The sequence below is a fragment of the Pseudoliparis swirei genome, chromosome 13 (assembly GCF_029220125.1).
Source record: "Pseudoliparis swirei isolate HS2019 ecotype Mariana Trench chromosome 13, NWPU_hadal_v1, whole genome shotgun sequence".
In the NCBI taxonomy this organism is placed as follows: domain Eukaryota; kingdom Metazoa; phylum Chordata; class Actinopteri; order Perciformes; family Liparidae; genus Pseudoliparis; species Pseudoliparis swirei.
This window is the reverse complement of record NC_079400.1, coordinates 9,650,318-9,672,412: the sequence shown is the minus strand read 5'-3', so window position 1 is coordinate 9,672,412 and position 22,095 is coordinate 9,650,318. Positions and strand designations below refer to the sequence as shown.

The following is a 22,095-nucleotide window of genomic DNA, read 5'->3' as shown; positions in this document are numbered from 1 at the left end:
CTGGGTTGTCATGGGGATAAAACTGTCCCTGAACAAACATGTATGTGCTGGGCTGTCAGGGTAAGTTCTGGGACATCTTTACAGTGTTTTCATGTCACTTTGTTGACCTTTAATGAAGGAATAGGTCTGGTCATTTTGAACTGAATGCTTTCCATTCATAGAATTTCAACCAATAATAATAAGACTCTAGTCCTTTGTCAGCCCAAAGAAAAAAGGTGTAAAGTCTCTTATTGCCCCTGCCAGCTGTGACGAAGGTAATGATAATTTACCATTCAGATATATCCCTTATTACACATAATGTCTCCAAATCTGCTTTTTATTAAGCGAAAATTCTGTTTAATTTGTTAATGAATTTGTTTGTGTCTGCTTGATACTTCTTTTATTTATTCCATGCCAATTGTATTTGATGCATGTAGTATGTTATATGTACATAGTAAACTAGTAAACACATGTGTGTGATCAATGAATAGTTTTATAATGTTTAACACTATTAATATTAGTAGGAGCTGAGTTGAGTGTCCTGCACAATAATTGGTGTCAAACCCATAGGGGCTGACAAGACACTGGAAAACAACAAAAACCATGTAGACCACAAACAGTTTAACAGATTCAAAGACAGAAAGAAAAAGAAAAGATCTCACAACATTTAATTTCCATAATAAAAACATATTATTGATTAAGTGTTATTTTCTATAAATCATGCTGAGGCAGACATCTCCTCATTAAAAAGCCAACTCCACATTTTACCATCAGACAACCAAAACAAATTCAGCTTCCTCAACTGTATTTCTTTTTAATGACTTAGTTTTTGATCTTATATAATTTCTTTAAATCTTTTTTTTGTCATTTAAATTTGCCAAGTTTTACTATTTTGTGTAAGTCCATTACATAAAGCCCAAACAATAATAAATTGTAATACAACAACAAAAGGAAAAACACGAAATGAGGTGAATACTTTTGCAAAGTGTACCTTTATATCTACCTTAATTGAGTAGAGGAGTAGTATCAGTAGTGAAGTGCAAATGATTGTATGACATTTCTGTAAGAAAAACTTGAGCTGCATTGGGCAGACCGAGGGTACAGGAATATATATTTAGTTTCCGAGTGTGTGTGACTTGTGATACAAGGAGGATTAATAAACAAAATAAAAACAAACATCACAAGGAACTACCACAAGGTGGAACCATGAGGCCACAACGGTTACAGCTACCTAAATCATGCCTTTAAAGTAAACAGCTGACAGCAATTAACAATCAAGCTATCTGGTCATAACCCACAAACTGGATAACATGAATAAAGACTGAATACAATAGATAGTAACTTATGGACATATTTCCTCAAATGTACAGCCTACTAAGACATAAATATGAATATGACAAGTCCTAATACACCATAATAATTAGTATTGACCGATGAAAGTTAACAAGACAGATACTTACCATTAATTGCTCTTAAGTGGACCAAATTAACATGACCCGCTGTAGCCGAAATGAATAGAAGCAATACTTATTAAAAAAATTATGAACATACGATACATAAATTATAGTAATATGTAACTTAACGTACGTACAGTTCAATGGACCCACACAACGGTCAAAACAAAGCTAGTAGCACTTTTGGGGGGTTAATTGGAGAAAAGAAAAAAAGGCTCTCGTGAACGAAACCGGTGGGGCGGAACATACCACTGTGGGGAGAAGGAACAGTCCAAGTGAAGTAGTAGTAGATGTAGATGTAGATGATGTAGTAGTAGTAGTAGTAGTAGTAGTAGTAGTAGTAGTAGTAGTAGTAGTAGTAGTAGTAGTAGTATAAATAATAGTAGAAGTAGGAACCACTTTAAAAGAATTGTGGCACCCCCTCATTTCTTTAAAAGTGGTTTCTACTTCCCCGTTACCACGGAGACACGCACGATACATCCGGACAATCCTGGAAAGAGGATCGTTTGGTCGATCTCCTTCTTTCGTTATTATATTGGTTAAATAAGTTAGATTTAGCCCATGATATAAATAATACACAGGAAAAAATAGAAATATTTAGAGCTCTTAATATTAAGCTAACCCACAAAATATATATCCGTATTCTATGTCATACACTCAGAAAGTACAGTTAGGGTGAATACAAACAAGCAGGTAAAAACATGGACTCCGAGTACATAAAGAGGCACTTGGGTAAGTGTCTAGCCGACGGGCTCGCTGAGGTGGCCGAGCAGCGGCCTGTGAACCCCATCCAGTATCTCGCCCACTGGCTCTACAAGTTCAGCTCAAATGTTGAATATGAGAAGGAGGTAAGCTGCTGCACCAAGTGTTGTACTTATAAACAAGTCTGGGGTACTTCTATTTTCCTGAAGTCTAGATTAAAACTAAAATTAAAATCTATGATGGGAATACAAAATATGATTATTATTATTATAACAATAATAAATATGACATTTATTCATATCGCACTTTTCAAAACACAGTACCAAAGTGCTTTACATGGTTAAACAATGACTGCGAGGTAAATCCAATCAGAAACAATCCAATCAGAAACAATACAATAATAACATAACAATAAAAACAATAATATAAAGGAGATTTAAGCACAATGCATTTAGAAATAAAATGTAATTTCCTTATGATATATGAAGTGGTTAGACTACCGTTAACATTAAAATGTTGATTACAAAATCTTAAATAATGGTCCATGATGTATAATGATAGTCTGCCTCCAAAGCTTATAATCACTACTTTATTTTTGACAATGGAGCACATGATTACTTGTGCTCTGTGGAAAAAAACACAGAGGATCATCACCAACTCTGCAGTTCCTTAAACCTTACTTAGTTAATTAAACTCACATACTTTAACAAAGTGTGAATGCAAGGATTTTAGTTGTAAAGCACTACTTTTATGTTACAGTGCAGGATTGATATTTTTACTAAAGTAAATTATCTGAATATGTATTGTCCCACGACCTCCAGGTTAGAGAAACAACAAGAAACACTGATGCTCACTATGAAACTTCATACATTTACTGACAGTTTTGAGAACTGGGGTTAAGGACTATACAGACTGAGACAGCTTAAGCTCCTCAAGCTGAGTGCTTGTCACCCGTTTAACTTTAGCTCAGACTGAATATCTACGGCTCCCTCAGGTGCTTTGAAATTAAAGGTCAGAAGGTCAAATTCTTAAGAACGCCTTCAAAAGTGTCCTTTGTTTTTTGTTGGTAATATATGTGCAGTCAGTTCCTCTTTCTCAATCACAGACTGTGTTATTTGCAGAAAAAGGCCACCGTGGCGCTGCTGCTGCAGGAGCGGGCCAAAGCCCAGGAGGAGGCGTTGCACCAGGAGAAGCTGAGGGAGGAGGAGCATCAGATCAGAGAGACCTTGGAGGAGTCCAAAACAAAAGTACGTTGTGTGACAAAATCTCCTTTTTTACTTCTGATAACAAAGCTAGTGTGTGAATTAATCTAAACAATCCTTCTAACCCAGTTATTGTTCTGCTGGAGAAATGAAGTCCTTTTGTTTAGTTAAGACATTTTCAGGTATTGTTTCGTTACGAGTAGCCTTCAGAAGGTGAATGATGCCCATCACTTTAATGTACTGCATGTGATCCAATTGGAGTGCGTCCTTTTTCATACTTTGCATGATATCTTGAGCAAAATCAACAGATTTCTGAGAAGCCCGATGGGCCCCCGTCAGCCACAACAGGAGCCGCTGAGGACAACAAGCCTGGGACCGAAGAGGAACCAAAACCCTCTGATCCAGAAAACCAGCAGGATGCAGACGAAGCTCACACTGAATCTCAGATAAAAGAACCTGAACCGCAGGTGATGGAGAAAAATATCTAAAATATGTGTGCTTCTGGTGGTGGTGCCTCCCCTGATCTTTTGCAGTTCCTTCCTTTAGTGGTTTGATTTTGACCTTTGGGTTTGATTCATGAGGTCTTTTCTGATTATTCTAAAATGCATGACTCACCTCGTGTGGTGTGGAGATGTCCACCAAGTGTCTTCAAGCGGCTTAATGAGGCAGTCGCATCTGCCGGTTAAAGATTACAGATAACGCGGCCGGTCCAGAGTCGCCTGGGAGAAAAACCTCCGAGGCCCTCAGCACCGAGGTCAAACAGGAGTCCGCAGAAATGCCTGTTGAAAAAAACATAATGGAAGAAGAGAAAACAGAGGTGGAGACGGGTGACGGTGGCGTGGAAGAGGAAGCTGCAATCCCCAATCAGACAGAAGAGAAAGATGTTGACGAAGATAAAGAGAAGGTGATGAGACACTTTCTACTACACTACCACCATTTCACTCCTACGATATACAACAAAACACCTACTTATGTTTTTCTGTCTTGCATCTGCTCTGCAGGTGGTTGATGAACCCGATGAAGTTGATGAAGCTGATGAAGCTGATCAAACTGACGCAACTGAAGTGTTACGCTCGACTCCCGGCCAAGACGCTGACGACTTGACCCCAAACATACAGGACAAACACAGCCCTCGTGACCCTCAAGACGCAGAGAAGGTGATGAAGTAATGGCCGCGTGCACGAGGATTGAGGTTGCCGTGCAGGTTGAGGAAGGCGAAGGATGCAGGAGAAAGATCAGGAGAAGGAGATGGATAGATGAGAAGATTTGAGGGCAAAGTCAGCTGAAGATAGTTTGAACTTTATGATGACAGAAAACAACAGCTGAGGAGAGGAAGAAGATGTTCATTCCCCCTTATTTTCAGTTCGGGTGAAGAAAATACAGACAGGAGTGAGGCTGAGAGAAGGCGCATCTACTAATTCTTTACATGACACACCTTTTCACCCACCGGCAGGTCGATGCAGGTGAAACCGATAAATTGGAGTCGGCACCACAGAGCGAAGATACCAAACCAGAGGAGACACGGGAATCTGGTTCCCCACCTCTTGAGGACCAGGAAAAGGTGTCTGATCGTTTTTATTGATTCTCACCAACAACAGGTCCAGCGGGAGGCGGCGGTGTTGAGTCTGAGGACCAAACTGAGGTACTTCCGCTTAATGCTTAACCAGAGCTGTTCTGTCCAAATCATCTCAGGCGGCTGACGGTCGAAGCTCAACCGAGAACACTGATAGCTCGGCTCCAGCTGACAGTGACGTAACCGTAGAGGGGACAGCGTCTGGCGAGAGGCCGCAAGAGGAGCCTGAAAATACTCGGCGTGACGCAGAGCACGTCCAGATGAAGGTAGACCAACCATGGACAACATGATTCATGATTTGTCGTTAACAACTGATCTTAATTTGTACAAGTGCCATTTTTCTTTAGTTTTAGTGTTGAATGAATTGTACAATTTGTTGTTGCTTTTCAGGAAGAAGAACAAGAAGCAGAGCTTTAGCGATCAAGCCGGTGTCGTCTGAGGATCCACCTTTTACGAAAAGTTTAAATGATTCTATAGCTGCACTATGTGTGTAGTTTGATGTGAGAATACAAAAAAGATGCAAATGAATAAAAATGGTATCACCAAATCTTCTATGTCTATTTCTGTATCTCTGTTCCAAAATTGTTAAGTTATTTTGTTTGATTAAATCTGAACAGCCAATGCATGCATTTGTAAAGAGGGTTTTTAAACAAGATGATAATGAAGATTGCAACGCTCTGATTTTTTATTTTATTGTGTAAACTTTTTCACATTGCAACCACAGTGACGGTGCACATTTCCTCCAGTGACCTCTTGACCCCAAGGAGGAGGGCCAACACGCTGGCGCACAATGACTGTTTCGTAATGTATTTGTTCCGGTATCTGCAGCTCTGCCTTCCCCGCCTCAGACTCGATGATGACGACGTGATTGGACGCAGCTGCGTCCAATCACGTCGTCAGCGCGATATCTCCGGACTAGGTTTGAGAAAAGGCTTCGGCTGAGTATTAAATGCACCGAGTCCGCGACGCGTTGAGCGGGCAGAGCAGAGACATGGAAACCGACATAATCTCCCGCGCCGTGGCTGCAGTCGGCGGCCTCATCACCGCGTTCATGAACTTCTTCACCGACATGTTTCTGACTCCACCGCTGAAGGCGACGCTCAAACGTCTGGAGGAGGCTGAACTGAGAACTTTGAAAGGAGGTAACTTTTTTTCTATCCACTTAAGACGTTAATGTGAGTGGTTTCGTAAATGGTGTGAAAGGAGTTATTGTTCAGTTGGAATGTGTTTAGTCTGTTGCATGACTTATCTGTTCTTACCCTTTGACCTAATTTCTTGTCTCAGAAACACGGACCCTGAAGGCAAAGTCTCTGTGGGAGAGGTCCGGAGCTGTCATCATGGCGGTGCGGAGACCTGGATGATTTCTGTGCAGAGAGGTAATGGCATGTCAGTATGTCCAGTCTGTCTTCCTATCAGGACTACATGTTTTTTAATGAATTTGCCTCATGCAAAGGGAATAAGAACACAAATGATTTGATATATATGCCTTATGTTGATCTGCATCGTTTTATAAACATTTACCCTAAATCCATCCTCCAACATTTGGGGTCTTTGGACACTGGGTTCTCCTCTACAATATTGAAGTTGTGTGGGTTTGAACAGTGTTTTAATGCTTCCTCGGAGAGGGAAGTAGCTCCGCCACTAAGTTGCACAACAATATGAAGACACTGGATCAATTACTGAAAGGCACATGATGCAGCTAAAGAAAAGACTAAACCAAATGGGCAATGGAATGTTAAATGACGACTGAAACAAAACCTTTTTTAAAGTTGTATAACGATACAACCAGTATCTTAAAACATCTTCACATTTACAAGTAGTGCTGGTATATATTTGCCTTTTTTTTATGTATCCTACATGCACATTGTTGTTGTTGTTGTTGGCTGCAGGAGGCTGCAGAGCTGTCCTCTCTGAAGCCCGAGCTGGAAGAGCTCGGGGTCCCTCTGTACGCTGTGGTGAAGGAGGACATCGGCACTGAGATCCAGAACTTCCGATTATACTTCAAGGGCGAGATTTTCTTGGATGAAAAGGTGGGTTTTTTCTCTTCCCCTCGAATGAATTGTGCCTTGTGCTTCGTTTCCCTTCCGAGTCCTTCAGTATCTGTCGGAATCCGTTTGGGTCTCCATGAATGATTTCAAGGCTTCTTGTTTATCTGCTTTCGTTTGCAGAGGAGTTTTTATGGGCCCCGTGAGCGCAAGATGGGTCTTCTCGCGTTCCTGCGCGTCGGGGTGTGGCTGAACGGCCTGCGGGCCTTTAAGAGGGGCTTCATGGGAAACGTTTTGGGAGAGGGCTTTGTCCTCGGTGGGGTCTTCGTCATTGGCCGAGGAGAGGAGGTAAAACCACATATGGTCAAACATTGTCCTGACAGTTTTTAGCATTCAATGTAGGTAATACATTTATGTATTATTTTTTTTAATCCTCCCACAGGGAATTCTTCTGGAGCACAGGGAGATTGAATTTGGAGATAAAGTCAACGCTCAAGATGTCATCCGAGCTGCCAGAAGAGTATCACAAGAGCTCATGCCTTTAGTGAGGAAATAATGCTTTTATAACCCTAAAGGATAAGAAAAGCATATTGGTAAAACAGAGTTTAGACCCTATTCTGGTGTTTGGCTGTGTAGTAAGAGGTCCTGAGTGTGTTAATGATGGTCTGTCTTTAAACTCCCAGAGGAAGCAGATCTGATATCTAACACTCGGTTCCCCGTATTACTCTGTGCTGTTGTTATCTTTGGCGCCGAGAACATTTTGGCCAATAAAACTCCTTGTGATCTACAGTCTATTAATTATTATTATGTGCACTGTTTGGTCAGATGTTGTTGGACTTGCTGAGATTTAAATCATCTGAAGTCTATTTGGGAGTTTTCAGAGCCAACCGGCTGTTTCCCACAGGGCCTTTCTTTCCAACTTGATATTTATTGATGTTTGTCGTCTCGGATTGAGAGAGAAAAAAACAGGAATTATCACCTGTTACTGGATCAATATCACTGTTTGGATGAAACTCAAACGGCTAGTAATAAAGTAGAGAGGTTCATTCTAAACTATGAAAAACAAATAGTCACTTACCAAAGTTAATCTTACTGCATCTGGTCAGGTCAAAGTCAGGAGAAAAGGCTCAAAGAAGGCGGCGTGCGAAATCTGGCACATGTGCAAAGGGTAGTCTCCAATTAAACACATGTTATGCACACCATCTAACTTAAATCTAATAAATGAAAGTATTCCTATATTTTGTGTTACACCATTATATATAAATGCAGGCACGTGCACAGACATTTTAGGGGGCAGGTGCTCAAACCCAAAAAAAGGGCACCTATTGGCAAAATGATTTTTCTATTGATCACTGTAACTTGAAGTGAGCAAGTAATTGGTTGTTACGAAACACCTGAAACACATTGTGTCGTGAGAGCTGAAGACATGAGCGCCGCGGAGCATGTCGAGGCGAAATTCTCACGAACTCAAATAAATGCCCCGACAGATATCTAAACACATTTGGGGGGAATTGATGACAGAGAGAGTAAGTGTTATTCTTAAATACTGATTAATGAAGAAAAAATGTGTCTACGTCCCTGGGAAATAAATCTTGAGCCGGAGATGTGCCAGTTGTCGATTTACAATATCCTATTTCTGATGTTCAGTTGTGTCGATTCCCCAAGACGTGGTATAATAGGTTGCCCGAACTCAAAGAAGAAGAACAACTCATGTTGTCATTTAATTTCTGGATATATTGTACTTGTGTGATACTGGGTATTGACTCTGTGCAGGTGTGTCTACATACAGATGTTCCAGGTGTGTGTGAATGAATAAAAGTTTAGTCGGAAGACCATACACCTGCAAGCCCGCGTCATCTATTTCTCATCCATCTGCCAAGTACAATCTGGTGCAGTGCATCAAATGGTGACATTTGTTTTAACTACATGGTCCTTCTGAAATAATAAGATTATAATATGTAATATAATATATTTCATCTAGCATACAGTTTGGCTTTACAGCTCATACAGCTACTGAATAGCAACAGATAACTGAGAAATAATAATTTAATAATAATAATACTTTTAATAATACTACTACAAATAATAAAAATTAAAATAATAATAATAACTCGTATGAATCAAATATATATTTAAAAAATATGGGGGAAATAAATAATGCCTCTGTATTGCTCAATCGCACGCACGCACGTCAGTCAATGCCATGGAAACCGGACCGAGGGTATTTAAGGCCGCGGACGTTCTGATTCTGCCCTTTGCACTTTGGACTTTGACACGAGCGGACCTCACCAGTGAACCCTCCTGTGAACCCAGACCTGTGAAGGAAACTCTGAGACTTTTGCACTGCTTAAGACTTTTTGTTGGAAACAAAACTTGTTGGCGAACAGAACTACACGAGATCCGGACTACGAGAGACCTGAGACCCTGAGGAAGGCCCTCCGACGACCGAGAACCGAGGACGAGCCCCTGCTGAAGGGACCGAGCTGTGATTTGGACGATGAGGTAAGACTATTTCTACATTTAATTTAGCATTTTTATTATTAACGTATCCCCTTAAATCCATAAAAGTGTTCTCAGTTGAGAAATAAGTGAAACCTTTTGAGTTTATAGTTGAACAGTTCACAATGTCAAGGGGCCTGTTTGAAAAATACAGATGTGGTGGAGGTTTCTCCTTGTAAAATGATTATTTGAGGACCGGAATGTCTTAAAAGTCACTGGATATCTGTGGTATGTGTTAACTATTAGTGTAGGGGATTTAAAACAGTGTTATTTTATTTAGAGGCTATCAAATGACAGATTTTACCTTGACATTTCTGAAAAAAGATATTCTTAATACTGAAATAGAATCATGCGTCAGTGTGACGTCATCGCACGAGGTGTGTTAGAGACGCATCTGATTGTGAGAATGAGTTGGTTTGTTTTGACTGTTTGACTGAAACGTCACTTATTCAACAAACATCTGCCCCTTTTACTTAATACTATCCCATGAACTATTTCTTTAACAATTAACCTTCCTGTCGCACAATAAAAGGTTTATAAAGGGGAAAGTGAGAAGATATGAAACATTGTTTAGTCTGGAAGGTGTGGCTCACGAGTCTAAACAGTTGTATATTGACCTGCTAACTGATAGATTAGCAGCTGGAATCTGAATCTATTATTGCTCAATGTAATCCAGAACTATTTTATTGAATGAAGAATCCTTAAATGTTTCCCTTCAGCTGGTGGAGACTACGATGGAGCTCCTGGCCTCCCTGCGGCCATCAGGTTAGTCCAGGAAGATATCATTGCGGACATTGAGCTTCATAATGCGCGTGTGGCTTTGTTGCGTGTCTTGGCCCTTTTACCACCAGACGTGCTCCGGCGCCGACTCCGACACATCCGACACATCCGACTCCGATTCCGCCAGCTCCGCCAGATCGTCCGACTCCGCCAGAGACTGGCCCGCAGGTAAGTTATCAGGTTAGTGATACACTTGTCCCTTAAAACTTACACTACACTGTTTAAAGTACTGTTATTGGTTTGTATGTGCACTTTATTTTATATTCTACTGTAAATGTAATGTTACAATTCTTGCACTTTGTTGATTGTTATTGTCTAATGTTGCACCACCCGCCATGACACATTCCTTGTATGTGAAAAGATCCTTTGCAATCGATAGATAGATGGATAGATAGAGATAGAGCGATAGATAGACAGACAGACGGATAGATAGAGCGATGAACAGATACTTTATTCATCCACAGGGGGACATTTGGTTATAGAAGCAAGGTTACAGAGTAAACACACAATATATACAATAAAATAGCAGAGCAGGAAATATTCAATTTAAGAAAATTAGATGATAAAGAAAATGCAAAGTCTACAGAGTGTAAATACAGTGAAAGGGTTATTGATCAATTTAAGGAGGATATGATTTATTATAAAGTCTTATAGCAGTTGGCAGGAATGTTCTCCCGTATCTGTCCTTTGGTATTCCTGTCCTCTCACCCTCTCTTTAGCTGTGGAACGTCTTGAAGCAGCTCCGGCCCCAGCCCCCCAGAAACCAGAAGAGTCCACCAGGAGGAGCAGGAAGAGGAGGAGCCCGACTGATAAAGGACTGATAAAGTTCCAGACAGCCTTCCCTCGCGCCTGGCGGGGGAAGGCTGGTTGGCGTGGTTATACTTTTTTATTTAGGTATCGATTGCTGTGACACAGAAGAGTCTACCAGGATCTCCTTAACGACGACGAAGAAGATGACGAGGGAGGACCACAGGACCAGATTGTCTTTCTTTTAGTGGGCGTGAGTAAGTAATCCCTCACTCAGACTACAGAAGTATCAGTAATACGACCCGTCCACCGCCCGCCCCGCCCACACAGGAAGCAGCTGTGAAGAAGACGGACGCTTCAGCCTGAACGAGACATAATAATTCTTTCATTTGTCACATGGAATACTGTACGTTCATGTTAACTGTGTACAGTATTTAGATTATCTCCTGATTTTAATAAATACATGTACAGCAACATCTAAATATGTCTTTTTATTCCAAACTACTGGGTCAGCAAACACTGTTATGATGTTGATATTGGGTTATAAATCAACTTTAATGGTTGAGACTTATGCACTACAATGTTATAGTTTTTATATTGACTTATTGTGTTGATTCTTAATAATTAATGTCTAATATATTGTTAGTTAATGCCAGTGCTCATTTTTAATCTTCATAACGGATAAACGATTAGACGATTATATTTTTGTTTTGCCAAACAGCTTAAATGACCACAAAGATATTTTATCGTACAAAAAATCCGACGTGGCAAAACGTGTCATGTCAGTTGGCAACCATCAGTAACAAATACCAACATATATCTTCACTCTAAATAATCCAACTAAAGCAATGCATCATTTCTATTTACAAGATTTTCATTGACAAAAATAGAAAATAGGAGAGGAAGTAACAGAACCCGGCAGTATATGAAATGATGCTTTTATACTAGGGCTGGGCAACGATTACAAATTGTAATCGTGATTAATCGCATGATTTCACTGATTAATCGCATTTGTATACGCAAAATCCAATAATTAATTCAAAAGTAGTGTAGAGCGCACTTCTATTTTAAATGTTGCTGAGATTAAACATCTCTCTTGTTCTGCCTGTTTTGTGATATACATGCCTAAAAGGTGCCTAATATTTCTAGACTGAAATAATATCGGCATTATAATTATTATAACTGAGGATTTTTTTAGTTGCCTATTTTGTGGAGCCCCCTCAGGACGTGGTGCCCTACACTCAGCGCGTAGTGCGCTATGGGAGCGGCGGCGCTGGTAGGAGTTTATAGCATGCCGCACAAACAACAATGAACTAGTGGAGGCGGCAAGGTGCTCCGTGTTGCCAGATTGGAAATGGTGAAGTATCGTACCAAAGGCTCAAAATGGTTGTATTTGGAGGATAATTATCGTGTATCTGGCAACCCTGAGATCGGTCGACCAATGACTGTCCTCTATACCGTCAGAGCTCACGCAAGAAGGTGGAACGTAAAGGGAGATACCATTTCCAAAACTTGTAAGGGGTAAATACTAGTTTATGAAAACCCAGAGAAACACAAATATCCGACGAAGCAAAATCCCATTTTTGGAATCCCTGCCGGACGCATTTTGTAGATCTCAAAAGCAGGACATGTCCGGGGAAAAGAGGACGCCTGGTCACCCTAACTAACCGGCCTGCAATCTGTAGCTCTCCACTTCTCTGTGGCATTGGTTCGCTTCTCTTGCCTTGGTTGATCTCCTCCCTGCAGCGTTGTCTGCTGAAGCCTCGCTCCACTGTGTTTGGTTGTATGATTTGCTGGCATCAACGGTGTGTTTAGCATTTAAATGATATTTAAGACTGGAAGTACTCCGGTGATAAGACGATTCATCTTGGCAGTGGTTACATATGACTTTGTTTTTGCCGACTCCGCCGTCTTTAAGAACTTTAAATTGAAAATGGCCATTTAAAATCTCCGTACTCCTCTCCATGTTTGTTAAACCGCGAATGACTTTCTTTTCCGGTTCCGCAGCAATCAGTAGCAGACTTTTACAAAATAAAAGCCTGTGAGCAACACACTTTTACAATAATAAAATAAATAATAAAACCTGCGTTAACGTGCGATAAAATAATTGTCGGCGTTAATTAATTGATGCGTTAACGCAAGATTAACGCGTTAACGTGCCCACCCCTAGTTATTATGTAACACTGCCAACATAAATTACAGCTGCATACATTCTGCAATAACAACAAGCAGTTTATCGGCCAAACTTGGTCGGGAACAAACAAGCTACCAAGTGCAAAATGTAAAGACGTAAACGTGACCAATTAACTCAACAGCAGATTTTTAAGAGTCTGCAGCTTTGGTGGGAGTTTGTCCTTGCCCAAGCCAAGCATCACTCTTTGAATGAAGTTGAATGTGTTCTTCATGGCTTTAGGGTAGTTCAAGTGCAAGGCATACGATAGCCCAAACAAGAGGCAAAGTGTGTGAGGTAGGTTCTGGAGATCATCCATCACAATACCTCCCTCAACAATAATGGCAGTTGACACTGGGTCCAGGTGGAGTTGATTTGGAGACAGGGGCACATCTTCAGCGATGACAGTCAGAACCCCAACAGGTACTTGTGCCCAGGCATCACCACTGTCACGATCCTGTGGAAGACCAAACAACAACAACATTACAACAAGGAAATGTAAATTGTCACTGTGTGTCCACACAGCTCCACACAAACACACACACAGATGCGCGCACACGCATACACACCATTCTAGTAAACATAATATCTTAGATACACCTTGGGAGAGAACATTTCTTCAAATTGAAGGTTGAAATTTGGTGGTCAAAGGTCACTGTGACCTTACAATACATAAAACTCTGGCCATAACTCAAGAATGAATATGCTAATTGTGACAATTTCACACAAATGTTGAGGATAAGATGCAATTATAAGAACTTACAAAGCAGGTGTGGTAGAAGTGACTTGGGTCATCACCAAGCAGAACAGGGAGGCCTCGGAGTACGAGGGTCCGCATTGCTGTCACATCTGATGTCTGGAAGTGGATAATTTGAAAAAAGTTCATTGTTATGCAACATTAAAATCTGACAGTACGAAGCTGTTCGTCAATGTGACAATTACATTACATTACATGTCAGAAACAAGTATCATAAGAACGTTTGTTTGAGAGTACAGACTTACCCGCAAATAAATTTGCTGCAATAACTCAGCCAATGTCTCTCCAACGCTTCCTTTCTTGGACTTGAAGATTGCTACAAAGCGGGATGTGAAGCGGTCCAGAGCATCAAAGAAGTTATTATGCAGGTTTGTGGTGGAGATCCGGTTGAACTAGAACACAGCAAAAAAACATACAGCGACTAAATCAGCTTGGACCATTGTAGAAATTTTTAAAAAATAAAAAAATCTGCAAACAAGAGCTACGTTATTACACTGTTCATTTGTAGGTAAAAACTAAGTTGATATGGGTAGTTGGGATTATTCCCTCATATTTGCAGCTCCATGCAAGTGTAATACATCCAACCAGTTTAGTTAAATTAACATGAGAATGACTTTGAACACTCTTTTCAACCACCTGGCAGTACTATTTTTGTTGTCTTACTTACTTGGCTCTCTGTAAAAAGAATTTCTGATTGAGAGTGCCACACAGATAAATGTACTTTGAGTGCATTAAAAGATTTGAAAGTGCACAAGCAATCCTGATGAAGACATGGTATTTGGTGTTGCAAAGTGAAGCCCCCATGTTTTAGGCGATAGTGTTTTAACAAGTGTCCTCTTTTATCTGCTGAAAAAATGCACTGCTTACAGTTCCACTGCATCTGCAAGAAATAATTTTAATTGGGGAGAATCTATTAATTATCATATAATTGTACCATTGGTCAGCACTTTCTCTGAAAAGGACAAAGAAATTTAAAAGGAAGTTGTACTTACAGTATATACATATACATAAACACACTATTTGTATACATGTAAATGCATGTACATACATATATTTGAGGCCATGTTCATAAACAAATTCAAAAATTGAAATAAACATAAGGAAACATAGCTGTCTTGTCATACTTCCTGAGGAGTTTATACAGGTCAAAGAAGATAGCCAAGACCACCAATATCCCCTGTCTAATGTTAACATAAATTGCAGATTGAGATTACACCTTGAATATCTTTTACAGGCATCTTATTGTAGCTGACAGCTCAAGAGGCGCATATAAAAGGTCAAATTAATTTGCGCATTCTCTGAGGCTGAAGAGGTATGCACGTGCTACTGCAGCTTTAATGGGGACTTTCACCACTGGATAAATTAACGTTGCGTCGCGTGTATGTGACATTAACTATGGCAGTTCAGATTACTGTATGAAATCATTTCGGTGATGCTAATATTCAGAATAATGAAGCTATTAGATATTTGTGTAGTATGTATTTTCCACAATGCACAGTCCCTGCGCCCCTGCGCGCACGACTCTCGCAGCTGGCCGCACATTGAGACCAACGTTATTCGCTCAGCTCGGAGAACCACCCGTTTTGGTCAAATGAAGGTTAGCTTGTTGTCTGCCAGAGACGTGTCCTTTGTGTTTTAACACCGTTTCGCTAATGAGTTATTTATCCGGGAAACCCTAATCTGTGAATCTCTTTCCAACTTTACCGAACTAACTTTGGCAGTGTGTTGTGTTGTCAAGACTTAGTTACAACGACACTAGTCATTCATTAACTAAATACACAGGAGTAGCAAAGACCAACCGAAGTGTAAAAGCCCTGAGTCATTCCTAGCATTCGGTGCCATTTCAGCTAGGTTGATCAAAAATAAAAAAACATAATTTTCCATGTTTTTTTCTATTTAATCTGAATGATGGCTTGTTAAAGTATAAGAAAAAGGTTTTGGTCAAGCTCAGGATATTATGTTTAAATAATTGTGACCTAATAATCGGATGCAAACGAGGCAAAACGTCCACCCTGTTACAGACATTGTCATGTCTATGAAAAAGTGTTTTGACTACACAATCATTATAAATGTTAATTATCTAACAGCTGAAATGTTCCTTACTTAACCTGTCAAAAATAATTTAACAAAACATTTTTTTTTAAATGCATTATTTCGAAAAATACTACTATTTTGAGGCACAATGTAAGTTCAACCCATTTGTTTTAGAATAAAACATAATTTAATTGGAATGTGGCATGTTTTAGTAAATTAATTTTGTCAAATCATTCCCTGCAAAGGACTACAAAGACATGGGTCATATTTGTTCATTTCATTTAATTATTATAAAAAGAAACACAGGTAACAGGGTGGACACAAGAGAAACGGGACGTAACAGGGAGGACTTGTATCAGTGAATACAATAACATATTTAATTAAGAACATAAATCCTTAAACATTAGGCTACATTTAATTAATGGTGTCAAAATGTTATATTATATATTATTTAATTACATTTCATTTTACCAAGAATACTAACAAGAATTATTATAATTAACAATAACAGCCCACCCGCCCCGCATCCCCCAGGCCCTGACAAATACGTATACTCCAAACTTCAACCATAAAAGTCCACCCAATACAATATTCATGAACATATTCAACAGTTAATACATATGTAGTACCAACATTCTCCATCTATACATCAACCGATCTATTCCATTAGCCAGCAACCCAGTTGCTTCTCTAAGAAACTCCAAACAGACTTTTCCAGCTGGACAGACCTCTTATTGATTGGTTGCGGCTCTGTAATGAGGCATACAATCTGGTCATCTCTGTACCAACTGACGCCTTCTCGTGGACTGGGCCAGTAAAATTTGTTAATGCCATTTCTATGCATACACTTGATCTTCAGGTCTTCTTCCACCTCCAGGATGATTCCTGGGAAGGGTTCACCATCATACTTAATGATGCACCACTGCCCAATTTCTTCTTTAGTGAGGACCTCAGGCCGGGTTGGTTCTCTGGTGCATTCTTGAATCGGCCCTTCTACCAAGCTCACCTCCTTCAGCCCATAGCACGGACAGTCCAGTTTGCCCTTGTCAGCCTGGCAAAGACAGGTTATGTCCCTGTATTTGATAATCCCTGGAGAGAGGCAAATGACTTGGTGAATTTTCATAGTTCCTTTCACAGGCACAAGCTGCGCCCATCCAACATTTCCTGCCCTTTTTCTCAACTTCTTCTTCTCCCACGAGAATAAGCTCCACTGAAGTGCCCGACTTTTTAACTCGTGGAACATGGTTTCCGCATTGGGGATATCTTCTCCATGTTTGACAATTCTGTCAGCAGATCTTTAAGGGTACCCCCAACACCATCTGGAGCACCCTTTCCATGGCTGGCCTCAAAAAAGTTCCAGCTGACGGCTTGAAAGCCTTTTTTGAACGGCTCTTGAGATAGTAGGTAAAAGTTACCCTTCTGTTTGTACTGAGTTGCTGGGCCGTCACTGAAAACATGCAGGCGATTGATATCAGGGTGTCTCTCCCTCACCATGTCCAAAACAGGGTCAAGATGGGCCCAGATGGCTGGGGGATCGTGGCGTCTGGAAGGTGAAATGGTGGTGAAAGTCACTGGAGACAGTTCAGCTGCTGTGTAAAGCACTCCAGTGTGCAGGGTTGCTTGCTGGTGGGAACCTCCAAAATGGACAGATTGAATTTCCTTAGAGTACTTACAGGAGTAATTTTCACTGAAATCTACATGAATTAGACATTCATTGCTCCTCAAGTTTTCCCTTAGTTGTCTATAGGCTCCATACTGCCACCGAATGTTAAATATGTGCCTTCTAAATCTGAACAGTCGGTCATGAAAGTCACATGCAAGTCCATCCTCTGTTGTCATCACATTTTTCTTGACAGTGATTGTTGACCTTTTCCCTGGCTCCTCTCCATTATGGATGTTGGCTTCCAAAGACCACTGGGTAATACCTACCTCTATGTTTTCAGGAGCTCTCAGCATTTTATGTGTTGTGTAAACACAGTCTTTACACTCGCCGTATGCACAGAGTTTGGATTTTGGATTGCACATGGTTGCATCTACCATTTCCTCAATATTTTTTGTAGCTGACATGCCTTGGCTGTTTAGAGTGTTGGCCATGAACTGTAGGTTCTCATGAGTTTTACACTGACAGGTTTCTCGATCAGCTTCTGTTGGCACCACAACCCAAAATGGTCTCAAGGTGCAGAAACACGAGTAAGAGACCCGATGTTGATGCTCAGAAAGGAATTTCTGGTGCAGATTTTTCATCGTGTCAGTTAGCAAACGTTTTTGATTTTTCGTCTTCTTTTGAGTGACAGTTTGTTTTCGTCCCGTTGTCATCCGGCTGACGTCATCTCTCAAATAGAATGCTTTTACTTTTGCTTTGCATTCAGCAGGTAATCTGTTGCTCACTTTTCTTTCAAATGTCAACAGCGCTCCATCTGGTCTTTGACCTCGCTTTTTTGAAAAGCCAAGAATTTTCTGTGCATCCCTCTGCAGCCTGTATTTCTCGATAATCTTTCCTATTGTTGTTTTAGCAATTATTTGTTTCTCTCGTTCCTTCCGGGTGTTTTTGTATTTATTTCTGATGTCTTCAATTATGGCTTCCTGCAATAACAATCTTTTTCTAATTGTGTCCTTAACTATTTGATTGCGAAGCAGGTAATTCACCCTAGACCGAGGGGATTTGTTCTCCCCAGCCAAACGCTGGTCTCTCTTTTTGTATTTGTACATTTTTCTAATTTCTCTCTTCAATGTGGCCTCCAGTTTTTCAATCTGGTTCTGGAGCCTCCTTCTCCCCCTTCTGACATTGTTCCGTCCAACAACGTATTGCCTATAACACAAAAAAAAGTTTATTGTCACAATTTACAATCACTGAAACACAAAATGGTTTGCTTTATCATGTAAGATAATTCAAATCCAGATACACACAATCTGCAAATCATTTAACCCATAACTTTATTCTAACCTTGAGGGCCCTTGTTGTGCTGCATTGTCTCGACTTCGAGGTGGAGTGGTCATTACGCTGGCTCTTGCTTTATCCCTAAGCTTTTTCTTCTTTTCTTGCCACTTCTTTCTCTGTTCTCTCCTTTCTCTTTCACTGAGGTCTGACACTTTCTTTTTTTTCCCTTCTTCTCTGTCTTTCTTCCACTTTGCCTTCTCTTTATCCAGGTACTGCTTCCTTCTTTCATTGTCTGAATCCCTTCGTGCCCTGTAGCGTCGCTGCTTTTCTGCATTAGACAACGCTGCCATTTCCTGATAAATACATTCATACCATTAGATATCATATAATTTAATATATATATATATATATATATATATATATAATGTAATATATATATATATATATAACATATATGCATATTAAACAAACAATACATAACAGCACATGCTGGAAATAGTTAATCATCTAGCCTTTTAACAACCCCTTACTGTATGTCCACCCTGTTACTGTGAAACATAGTAACAGGGTGGACGGTAACAGGGTGGACATTGTATGCTAAACTTGGCTATTGCTACATGTCTGATGATGATCAAGCTAGCACTTGTGACATCAGAGAAAGATATTTGATAGCTTTATTCACATTTTTTTCTAAATGTAAACATTTTGATCAGTTTCCACAAAAAATGAGCATAACAGGGTGGACATGTTATGCTTTACCGCAACAGTTAAGTTAGTAAAAAACATTAAAAAATTGTTGAAGGAAGAGTGCATACTTACTCTGCTTCTTGAAGATGATTTTCCCGCCTAAAATGTATCCTTCTTCTTGAGTCATACAAATAGTAGCATAGTAAAGGGGCGTGTCCAGAGGGATTCAAATCACAGTAACAGGGGGGACATTAAAACAGGGGACACACACTTTTTAAAAAACTTTAATCAATAAAAATGAATTACCATTTTTATTTTTTGATGAATATCAATAAAAGGGTTACATAACAGTGACACAAATGTAGAATTTGTTTGTATTTGTTTGATTTCTTTGTTTATATCCGTTAGAGAAGTTGAGCAAACATGATTTGGGACACAGCAATTTGGCCTACTTGTGCTAAAATCAGAGTAATTATTTAGCATTTTGAATATCCTGGGAAAATAACATTGATGTTTTATAGTAGAGGGGAATAAACATGTAAAACCAAGCTTTTAAAAATAAGCATTTGACCTTTTACATGCAAAATATATGATATAATGTGTTGGGGACCTAAATGGCACTGAATGCTAGGAATGACCCACCTACATTTAGCTTTCACTGCCGTGACTTTATCGTTTCCTTCCACCACCTTTACATGCAATATATAGCTCGCTGCTAGCTAACCAACGTTACACATGTAGGCTAACGTCGTACACCAATCACTTCGCGTTAGCTAGTGTAGAATACTATAACTCCCCCGCTAACAGTGGCTTTAGTGACAAGTTACCTTACTGTTGCTGCAGCCCTCTTGCACATCTTCAACACAGTTACCCAGGGAAACAGTTGTTGGCTTTACAAACAGTAAAATGTGTCTCTTAATGACATGGGTGCAACCCGCACGTTTCAACAACACCTTAACGGAGCTTCAGCAGAAAGCACGGGCATGCTGCATTCACTTGTAACTCGGACTTTCCAGTGTCGATCAATGTCGCCCGCCCTGTGACCAAAATGCGTTCGTCAACTTTCGTTAAGGAGCAATTCAAATCGTTTGCCAGGCGACCCGTGAGCAGTGTGTGTGGGGGGGGGGGGGGGGGGTGGAGTCAATCTTAAGGTGACCGCCAAAACACGCCTGAACAACGTCTGCCAATCGACTAGCAGGGCTCAGCTCGATGAAATTGCGGGGGGAGCCCGTGCGGCTCTCCCGTTATAACTACGCTACTGCACGCGCGCGCCTCTCTTGGCAACCGCACACCCGTTAACCGCAACTGGATGTAATAAGCGGAATATAGCGCCAAAACACGCCTGAACAAAGTCTGTTTATAGACTAGCTAATGGACAGTGAGTGTAAGCCAGGGCCGGAGTGGGGCCACTTTTCAGCCCGGGAATTGCAGGCTCAAGACCAGCCCACTTTTTTTATGGTAGTGGAAATTGGATAAATGAAGCAACAGTTCAGCTCTTACTATCCTGTAGCTCTTTTATTAATACCATGGTCCAACAAATAATGTAACGGTTAAATACAACAATAATAATCCACTTAAGATGAGAAGTCAACAAAAAATATGCACAACATTAAAAAAGGCAGAAGGGCATAGCAGGGGTGTCAGACTCAGATGAGGCAGTAGGCCAGATTTGTTGGAGTGAGACCTCATGGGGGCCATCATGGTCATTGTCATTATCATTTTTCTGCATGAGTATTATATAGTGGTGATTTACTCCTTTACTACACCCACTTCTGAGCAAACAATGCATATTGGTTCATCAAGTACTGTACTGCTCTTTCTTAGAATATATAACTTTAATTCATATTGTTTCCTCTGTTATCCTCTCTACCTGTCCCTGTAGTCATGGCCTCCTCATTGCAAATGTCGGGCTCATCATTTTCAGCAGGAGACTGTCTTATCTGCTGCTCCGAAGCTACAAAGAAAAATTAAGAGTCATATTACGGCATACTTCAATATCAATAGTATATATCAATATTTGCAAAGTCTATGGATCACCATATTTTGGGTGATATAAAAAGGCTAATATTTTAATTAAATTTAATATATTGCTTGGGAATAGGTTGACAACGCTACAATGATATTAATCAAGGCTACAACGTTAGCCGAATAGTTATGTTGCTAATCATTAGGCCTTTGTCTCTCTTTACCAGTTGCCACTTGTGTTTCTCCTCTTGAAAATAAATCTGTAAGCTTGGCACATTTGGCAGCATCCTCCTCCAATGGCTTTCCTTTTTTCAACCTGGCTTTTTCAGCCCTTCCTGCCCTCTTCCTCCCGTCCATCCTCCCTGACGCGTATCGTTGCGGTCGGGCCGGCCCAGCTATCCGTAGCTGAGAAAACTTTTTGGAAAAGACGGCAAAGGACCGAACCAACTCTATTTTGGAGGGGTGAAGTTCTCCTCTCCCAAACTGAGTTGGTTGAGTTCCATAATGGACTGAACCAACTCTATTATTTGGGAGGGGTGAACTTCCTCGCATGGTACAACCCATGCAGAGGCTGCGGTGTCAGAATGCGGAACGTGTGTAGCCCACTTTAAGAGAAGATGGACTAACGTGACAAATGTCAACAAATAAAATTCTCGACCGGCCCAGAAGTGAAGCGGCCCACC

General features: G+C 40.5%; 2 protein-coding genes and 1 pseudogene across 3 annotated transcripts; 2 read left to right on the top strand and 1 right to left on the bottom strand.

Moving 5' to 3' along the window:
• The first annotated feature begins 1,953 nt into the window (after window positions 1–1,953).
• dydc2 (DPY30 domain containing 2) lies at window positions 1,954–5,447 on the top strand. 2 transcript variants are annotated; one of them, XM_056430204.1, is made up of 8 exons: window positions 1,954–2,281; window positions 3,257–3,382; window positions 3,646–3,804; window positions 4,026–4,241; window positions 4,339–4,494; window positions 4,791–4,898; window positions 5,030–5,176; window positions 5,301–5,447. In XM_056430204.1, exons 1-8 carry the CDS (start codon window positions 2,135–2,137, stop codon window positions 5,325–5,327), a joined length of 1,086 nt encoding a protein of 361 aa, XP_056286179.1. In that variant the 5' UTR covers window positions 1,954–2,134; the 3' UTR covers window positions 5,328–5,447. The 2 variants fall into 2 exon arrangements, with proteins under 2 accessions (XP_056286179.1, XP_056286178.1); XM_056430203.1 differs by having other exon boundaries at window positions 3,634–3,804.
• A 339-nt stretch (window positions 5,448–5,786) lies between these two features.
• Window positions 5,787–7,684, top strand: LOC130203577 (peroxiredoxin-like 2A; annotated as a pseudogene).
• A 9,425-nt stretch (window positions 7,685–17,109) lies between these two features.
• LOC130203961 (uncharacterized) lies at window positions 17,110–20,082 on the bottom strand. The gene is made up of 2 exons (XM_056430431.1): window positions 18,827–20,082; window positions 17,110–18,691 (listed from the first exon to the last, which is right to left on the bottom strand). The coding sequence occupies exons 1-2, from the start codon at window positions 19,108–19,110 to the stop codon at window positions 17,110–17,112; spliced, it is 1,866 nt and encodes a 621-aa protein (XP_056286406.1). The 5' UTR covers window positions 19,111–20,082.
• Window positions 20,083–22,095: the final 2,013 nt, after the last annotated feature.

What these genes read in the sequence shown, in the direction of transcription:
- dydc2 (XM_056430203.1), top strand. Translation starts at nt 2,135, where the DNA reads ATGGACTCCGAGTACATAAAGAGGCACTTGGGTAAGTGTCTAGCCGAC. An exon ending in TGGAGGAGTCCAAAACAAAA is followed by an intron (nt 3,383 to 3,633) that starts GTACGTTGTGTG and finishes TGATATCTTGAG; the next exon opens with CAAAATCAACAGATTTCTGA. An exon ending in CTCTTGAGGACCAGGAAAAG is followed by an intron (nt 4,899 to 5,029) that starts GTGTCTGATCGT and finishes AAATCATCTCAG; the next exon opens with GCGGCTGACGGTCGAAGCTC.
- LOC130203961 (XM_056430431.1), bottom strand. Translation starts at nt 19,110, where the DNA reads ATGGCAGCGTTGTCTAATGCAGAAAAGCAGCGACGCTACAGGGCACGA. An exon ending in GCACAACAAGGGCCCTCAAG is followed by an intron (nt 18,692 to 18,826) that starts GTTAGAATAAAG and finishes TTTGTGTTATAG; the next exon opens with GCAATACGTTGTTGGACGGA.